This window comes from Trachymyrmex cornetzi, unplaced genomic scaffold (assembly GCF_001594075.2).
Source record: "Trachymyrmex cornetzi isolate Tcor2-1 unplaced genomic scaffold, Tcor1.1 scaffold40, whole genome shotgun sequence".
In the NCBI taxonomy this organism is placed as follows: domain Eukaryota; kingdom Metazoa; phylum Arthropoda; class Insecta; order Hymenoptera; family Formicidae; genus Trachymyrmex; species Trachymyrmex cornetzi.
Window position 1 is genome coordinate 11,740 of NW_017298744.1, and position 8,368 is coordinate 20,107.

At 27.3% G+C, this 8,368-nt stretch overlaps 1 protein-coding gene across 1 annotated transcript in view; it reads left to right on the top strand.

The window, feature by feature from the left end:
- The window catches only part of LOC108764217 (uncharacterized), a 9,399-nt gene extending 1,560 nt beyond the window's left edge, over window positions 1-7,839 (top strand). Inside the window, exons 2-10 of the mRNA XM_018512344.1 lie at window positions 438-621; window positions 858-1,008; window positions 1,133-1,214; window positions 1,629-1,980; window positions 3,052-3,224; window positions 3,360-3,674; window positions 3,764-3,833; window positions 4,184-4,256; window positions 7,499-7,839. Coding sequence (XP_018367846.1) covers window positions 438-621; window positions 858-1,008; window positions 1,133-1,214; window positions 1,629-1,980; window positions 3,052-3,224; window positions 3,360-3,674; window positions 3,764-3,833; window positions 4,184-4,256; window positions 7,499-7,839 — 1,741 coding nt within the window. The remainder of the gene's footprint in view (window positions 1-437; window positions 622-857; window positions 1,009-1,132; window positions 1,215-1,628; window positions 1,981-3,051; window positions 3,225-3,359; window positions 3,675-3,763; window positions 3,834-4,183; window positions 4,257-7,498) is intronic.
- Window positions 7,840-8,368: the final 529 nt, after the last annotated feature.

An 8,368-nucleotide genomic window follows, 5' to 3' on the forward strand; every position in this document is an offset into this window, starting at 1 on the left:
ACCCATTTTACTGTGTGATATCTTCTTCGGAGACTAAACATCTACTTATAAAACACTTTCATATATTTTTATAAATTTTATTCACAATTGCATCTGCCACATTATACGAATTACATTGTATATAAAGTGTTAGACGTTTGTTGTATTTTATTAAGAAACACGTAAAGCAAAGTCCACATTCCTAACAAAATTAATAAGGAAAGTGTATCTTTAACGATATATTACATTTAATTTAATGTCAAACTGAATATAATAAAATGCAAATTAATTGATCTCATTGTAATTTACCAAATACAGAATTATAAATAATTTATAATATAAAATATCTTAAACATATTATTAAAAACAAAGAAAAGTGTAAAAAAGTGTAACGTTTTATTTAAAAAAAAAACACAAAAATATATAGCATGTTAGAATAATTATAACAATTTTTTTAGGGAAGCCAATCTTATTTGTAATGAAACTTTGGATATAGTTATGGGCAAAATGGAAATCGCACGTTTAATAGCACCTAAAATAGCATATCAATGGTTTAGTAACCTCCTCAGTTCAGATTGGTGGTCTTATTTTTGGTTACACGACGCTCTTGCTGCTATGTTGGGAGAAGAAGCTGTTGCTAAGGTTTTTATATTTATTAATATCGCGATATGAAAGATATATCTCTGTTACGAAAACCATTTTTATTATTTATATTTAACGCATTATTTCTAAACTGAATTATGATATTTGTTAAATGATTTTAATAATAAGGTACAAACTTGCACATATATATAGTGTGTAGTAGAACTCGTTAGCTCAAAATACGGACAAGTCGTTTACCTTAACGTTTATGCATACATATGAAACTTTGTTTTTAGAGCTTCAATAATTCTGAAATTTTGGATTTCTTCATAATTCAGAATCAATACGAATCTCTTCATCTGGATTCTCATTTTAATATGAATCCTGTGGATATCACTAGCTTATCGGACATTAATTCAATTTTCAGGTTTCCTCGTTATATGAAAGGTAAAAATAATTAAATAACCTTTTAGTAAAAATTTATATACGTACGTATATTATAAAAGAAAAGGCAGGAAAGATTAGTTGGAAAAAATTCAGTTACGATGTATTAATATATTTCTCATTATAGCAATAATTGTTTTACGGATGTTCCAAAGTGCTATTACCGATGAAGTGTTTCGAAATAATGTCCATGTATATGTAAGCAGACAGTGAGTGCAGATAATACAAAAATTATTTACATACCTGTACGGTATACATGTGTGTGTGGTTGCAATAAGTATATTTAACAACTCTTATAGACTATTAATGTTTTTAAAATTTTCATAATATTTGCAATATTTTATAATACCTTCGATTCGAATTCATACATTTTTTTTCCAATTTCATTTCTTTATGTCTTTTTAATTTTTTGTCCGTTTATATATTAACTTCATTTTACTTTCGAAAAATAAGCGGCAATATTTTTAAATCTTCAAGTCAGTCTTGGTTACTTCCATCTCTAATATGTGTATGACCTAAAATTGTGTCGTAGAGCTTTATGTGTATTTATAAGTTAAGTTATAACTCTCATTTTTATTTTCAATCAATTATGCTGATCATTAATAATAACTTTTTAAATTTAGGACGTTCAGTTCAATAATATCTTATAATTTTTGGTCCATGAAAGACGAATTAGATGAACCATATAACTGTAATTTACCATCGAATGAGTTCTTAACTTGGATCCAGTACAAACATTATCCTGTTGTAATGTGGGAACAATACAAGCATCGAGAAATTACAAAAACAATATCGCAAAGTTATAACAAAACTTATTACGGGGAGTGGCTGATACCCATAACTTTAAGGGAATTAACATTACTTTTTGACGATTTGAAGACATGTTTAAAACCAAATGTAAATTCTATCGTGTATCCCACAACTGTTCCTTTAAATGAACTTTGGATGGTGAACTTTCAGCAAGCTGGTAAATATACATAAAAAATTCTACACATTGTATGTAATTATGAAATTAATAAGCAATACTTCTGCAAATATTTCCACATTAAGGCGGATAGTCGATGTTCCGCTATATTAAGAAAAATATGCATGATGAGTGTTGTCATTGTATGAAACATAAAAATGCGTGTACCCAAAAACACAATATATATATTATAGATGCAGTAATTTTCAATATATTTCATCATACATACATGTATGAAGTCTCTTTAATGTAAAAAAGAAGATAAAATGAAGAATAGTATTTCTCTCAGTACCAATCTCATAAAATTTATAGTACAGTTCAATAAAATACATTTTTTTTAATGAATAGGGTACTATCGAGTTAAATACGATTCAAGAACCTTGGGCGACATCGTAAAATATTTAAATAACACAGCTGGAGATTATAAGATTATAAGTGTCATCAATCGTGCTAAATTTATTGATGATGCATTTCATTTGATGATTAATCGTCAGCTCGATGTATCTGCATTTTGGAACATCGCGAAACTCTTATCGCAGGAGACAAATTTTATTGTGTGGTATCCAATGATTAAAGTGTTTGAATATATGTCGATTACAATTCCACTTTCCAGAGAAGAAATTAAGTTCATCGATATTATGGTAATGTCCAATAGATGTCATATTTAACAAAGTCTATTAGGTATATCATAAAAAATTTCTAGTTGAAATCACGTTCATCAGAATTTTTTTTGTTAAATTCACTAGTATTCTAATTAAGATAATCGAAATTCTGGTTGGTACAATATATCTGATAAAATCTACTAGAATTACTATTTTTATCAGAATCATTACATTATTCATAACAATTACTTCTATCAATTATAATATCAAATAGATTTCTAGTAAATTTAACTAGAAAATAATAGTTCACCCATATTTCAATTTTCAAAATTATTTCGAACTGATTATTACATCAGAAAGAACGTAGAAAAAGTAATCCCTTTTTGAATTTATTACGATTAATTGTCAGTACTATCTATAATAATGAGCTTCATTACGATCAATGAAACTTGCGTCATTTAGGAGAAATTAAAAAAATTGTTGGAAAAACCTCTGAAAACACTAGGATATGAAGAACATTTGGTGGAAAATGACTTTGTTAAATGTTTAAGACAAGAAATTGTGAAATGGGCATGTATTTTCCAATTCGATGAGTGCGAACAATCAGCTTTTCGTAAATTAATGCAACATCTCGGAAATCCTGAAATAAATCCGTAACATTTTTCTATATTTGCAATATCTGCATAATTTCGTTTTCGCATTAAAATTATGACAAAATTTCGGTTCAAACATATAATTAACGATGATTTTTACATGTGTGACTTCATTATTTTTTTTTTAATCTGTAGTCTTTTACCATGGTGGAAGCACTGGACATATTGCAATGGTTTTGCAGTAGCTTATTCGTATACGTGGTCACACATAAGAGATACATGGTTAAAAGAACGTAATCATACGTTGCTACCCTTCTTGACTTGTTTTAGGAATGCTACTGCAAATACTACTTCTTCATTATTATCGGAGCGTTTCCAAGAGGAAGGGCAACAAGACATTACAAATATTCGTTCGTACATAGACATTTTTCATTCAGTTATTATAAAATATTCTAACACACATGACATACTCGAGATGATACTTAGAAAGCTCGAGATTATGAAACCTGAGTAAGTACATGTTTTATAAATTTACACTTTATTTAACAATAATATATTATATAATAAAACATATATCTGTACGAATTGATTTTATATAGACAAATCAACTTGTTAACAGCGCTGGTTGGTATCATTAACCATGTATATTCTTCCAAATATCTTATGAAGGTAAATAAAATCAATTCAAATTCTCTATACACTTATTAGTTTTCTTTTAGTCAGGTTTCATAACTGTAAGATTAAATTTAATTTCAGTTTTTTACACTTTATCTTTTTCTAATTTTTTAATAACAAAAAGAGCAAACTGAATTGAGAAAAAAGTTTTTTTTATTTATATAACCGCGTTTAAAATTTATGTTAATAACTGACGCATGATATATGCAATATGCCATGTATGTCTCTGACTGCTCTTTCATTTTATGAAAAATGACAATTTATTGCATGCAATATTGTCTATATGGAACGATAATAAATTATTAAACAAATGTAATTACATTTTAAATCATTTTGTGTTTTAGATTCAAGATGATTATTTAAATTTACTTCTCTTTAGAGGTTACATAAATAGATCACAACTTTCGATAATTGAACGTAAGATATCCATCCGATTGTCAGAAATTGTCGCACATACAGGACATTTTCGATTTATATACCGTCTTTAATCTAATTTAAATAACCACGTAATATATATAAGTTTTCTTTTATATTAGCTCGAATCAGTGGGAAATTTCGTAAGCTGATTTTACTTTTGCTGAATATATAGTGTTAATTTTGAATATTTTGTAATATTAATTTTGCATATATTTAGCCTTACACAAATGTTATAATATTGGTTTCATTAAATTTTTACTTACGCCTGTATTTTCCGTATGTTTAGTCTTGCTTCATTTGCACATTATCGATTATTTTTCATTATTATAATACTATCGTACCTGTATTATTTAGCATATCATATAATATTATTATTCGTGTATAGCGCAAAATAATTAATAAATACATCTTAATTATAATGAACTATTACAGTTATTTTATTATCCATGATTCTTACAAATGTTCTCAGAATAAACTTTTAATACTTGTTAATATGGACAGTGCCCAATTTGATATATTCAATTTACAAAAATTACTGTTCCCTGTATATTATAACTTTTGTATTTCGTGTTTATTTTCATTATGTTACATATCGTAATATATTATTATTATTTTTACTATAATTTATAATAAAAATATTAATAACATAGTACGATACGTAACACAATGTCAACTTATTGTTAGTACTTCATATCTATAAAGAAAATGGGCGGAATAAAAGCCTAGTTATAAAACTTGATTTTAATACAAATTAAAATAACTTGCTACGTTTGTATTATACACAAATGAATACAATATTAAAGGAATTTATATAATGTCTATAAGGAGTTACATATTACAATATTTCTTTATTACGATCAATATTACATAAAAAATCTACTTGCCGGATAAAGGGTCTAAGTAGAATTGCGTCTTTCCCCGGTACATATTTCATGCATTTTTTGTGAAGTTACTAAACTGTTATACCAACTTCTGTCTAGTAACTGAGAAGGAAAACTACTTAGGATTCCAATCGGGATATAACGCTTTGTTTGCAGTTACTGTATACAAAAGCTGCCTAAAGATGAATCCCTTTATTAAACAGAAACACGACAAATAACGGATAAATTAATTAAATTGATTAACAAGCAAGCCAACTGCTTATTAAATGGACAAAATGAAACACTATCAAGTTCTTATCCATTTCCTACTCAGTATTGGTACAACTAATGAGAATACAGTAATATTACACAGTAACTGGAAAGGGTTCGGGGGAAAACTGTTTACAATTGTATCAGAGTTTATTCCGCGACCATCTCCTCAATTATATTATTAAAAAACATAATTTTTAGAATTCAAATCTCTCAATTTATAATGACTACTAACATATGGCTGTACTAATACGACTACAGCATGTAGCATGTAATTTATTTACATAATAAAGCATATATTATAAACATATAAATGTTAAATAATTTAAACTTACACGTAAGTATATCTTAAATTGGCTCAAATAGTTAAAAATGCGAAAAATTTTCCTAAACTGTCACTGTGCATTAGAAGTATGTCAATAGTTCGATAGCAGAAAAAATCAAACATTCGCATAAACTGGTCAACGATGTCCACCTATATTAAATTTGTATTATATCGAAAAGAGAATCGATTAAAATTTCGTCAACTCATATCGCATGTTCACGTTAAATGAAACGGTTTTGTATTTACAATGTAATCCGTTGTCGATGACATTAGTCTGTTGAGACATCTCGGAAGAATAACATCGCAATCAGAGACATTCTATTATGATCTACATTTCCTTTACAGTTATTTTTATCGTATGAATATCAATTAGGAGTCTGAATTATACTCTAACAGCACAATTTAATTATACAGGGTAAGTATCTAAAAATATGATACATTAATTATTTGCAGAGGGCATGCTGCATAATTTTTTAAATATTGACATTGTGGCAATTCTATTTGACTTTAAACTAAACGTTACTTACGTAAGCATATGTCCGTACCTTAATAATGTACTATTAAATGAAATTTTTAGTAAACATTTATATGATAATCATAAGATTTCTTATTAATTAACAGAAAAATAAACGTTTTGTATTCACAAACGTTTTAACTGAAAAACATTTATTAAAATAAATAATATAAATTTTTTTAGAAAATAACGTTGCTATATCAATATCTTTAACGTAATCGCAACAGTGCTAAAAATATTACTGAATTAAAAATTGTTTAATGTTATTCTTAATAGTAGATATAATCGTATCTGTACGTTTACAATTACAAAACGAATTTAATAACGCCTCTCTCTCTCTCTCTCTCTCTCTCTAACATCATGTACAATAACAATGCGCATTATTATCATTAGAACTATATTATTTCTTTAAACTTTCCGACAGATATATATATTTAAAACGACAATTGAGGCAACATGAATTTAGCACAGATAAGTAATAGCGTAATACTTATTCTGACAATAGCTGTTCTTAATAGTGAAGAACAAAACAATTTCAACATTACGAATTACGTACGTTTTCCTCATTACGTGTTACCAGTGCACTACTGCATACAGCTCGACTACCTAATTTATAAACACATTGATGATAATCTTGGTAATATTTGGAAAGAGATAGTTGGTTCGAAAAATGAATATGACTCATTTCTCTTTCGCGGTAAAACTAGTACAACCATTAATATCCTACAGTCGACTCACCATATAAGTTTGAATCAAATAAATCTGACATTAATTATTGCGAATATAACTTTGTCTACAAAGAACGCCATAATTTACGTATTGGATAAATACAAATACACCAAAAAAACGAACGTATTAGGATTTCTTTTAGACTATATGTTACTTCCCGGACTCTACACATTCAAAATACAATTTTTTGGTCATCTAATAGAAGACAGTTTCTTTAAAAATGTTTCCAAAGAAAATACCGTAACGTGAGTAAATTATAAATACTTAAAAAAATATACGTATACATGATGTGATTTATAATTATTTCTTATTTTTGTTCAAAATGTAATTCGTACCAATTTTTAATGGTACAGTTTGAATTCAATCAAATTATAAAGATTCATGATTTTATTTAAAATATAATAATTATGAAATTGTAATAGATTGTTGATAGCTCCATACATTCAAGAGCGGAATGGAATGAGACAGTTATTTCCTTGTTGGGACCAACCGCAATTAAAGGCCACATTTAACATTTCGATAAAACATCCTCGCTATTATTCAGCTTTATCAAATATGCCGACAAAGTTCATGACCTATGATAGTTGTACAGATTCATTACGCACATACTTCCATAATACGCCTCCAATGACCACTTTGCAAATTGGACTAGTCATGACTGAGTATCAATCCATTAGAGTTAATAAAAACATTACTTTGTGGTGCGATTGTGATTCAGAAGAACGTCGTCAGAAATTTGAGTTTGCACGGAGAATCATGAACAATATTACATTGCAGTTAAAATCTGAATTTGGTGGGATAAATATTCCAAAAATGGATCACATTGCGATTCCAAATTTTCCACAAGACGGCATATCGAAATGGGGGCTCATATTTCATTCGTAATGCATACATTTCAATATAAAATATGTTAAACGAAAAAATAATTTGCATCTATTCAAACATTTTAAGAAGTTTAAAATTTAATAAATTAGATATTTAATAACTATCATTAACATATACAAGGTGATTCGTATAGAATTTATATTTTAAAATAAATATCGAATAATTTGTAATTGTATTTCTTTTCTAAAATAAATTGTGTTTTTTTCATCAACTGTGCCTAAAAATACCAGAATATTATTATAAGGATATTATCAGTTGCGAGATTTTTCACATTTTTGCAAAATACGCTAGAATAGAAAGTATTAAATATTTCGTATGATATATTGATAATTTAATAATTCTTATTAAATATCTCACACAAAGTATAAAAAAGTTCACGTACAAATAACTATAAAAGAATCTATATGATTAAAAATATATACAGAATATTTAAAAAATAGAAGCAATTAAAAAACGTCTTTACGCTTCCTTAAGTAACCTTGTTAATTATACCGAATCGGAAACCCTTTCCTTATGACCATGATGACAC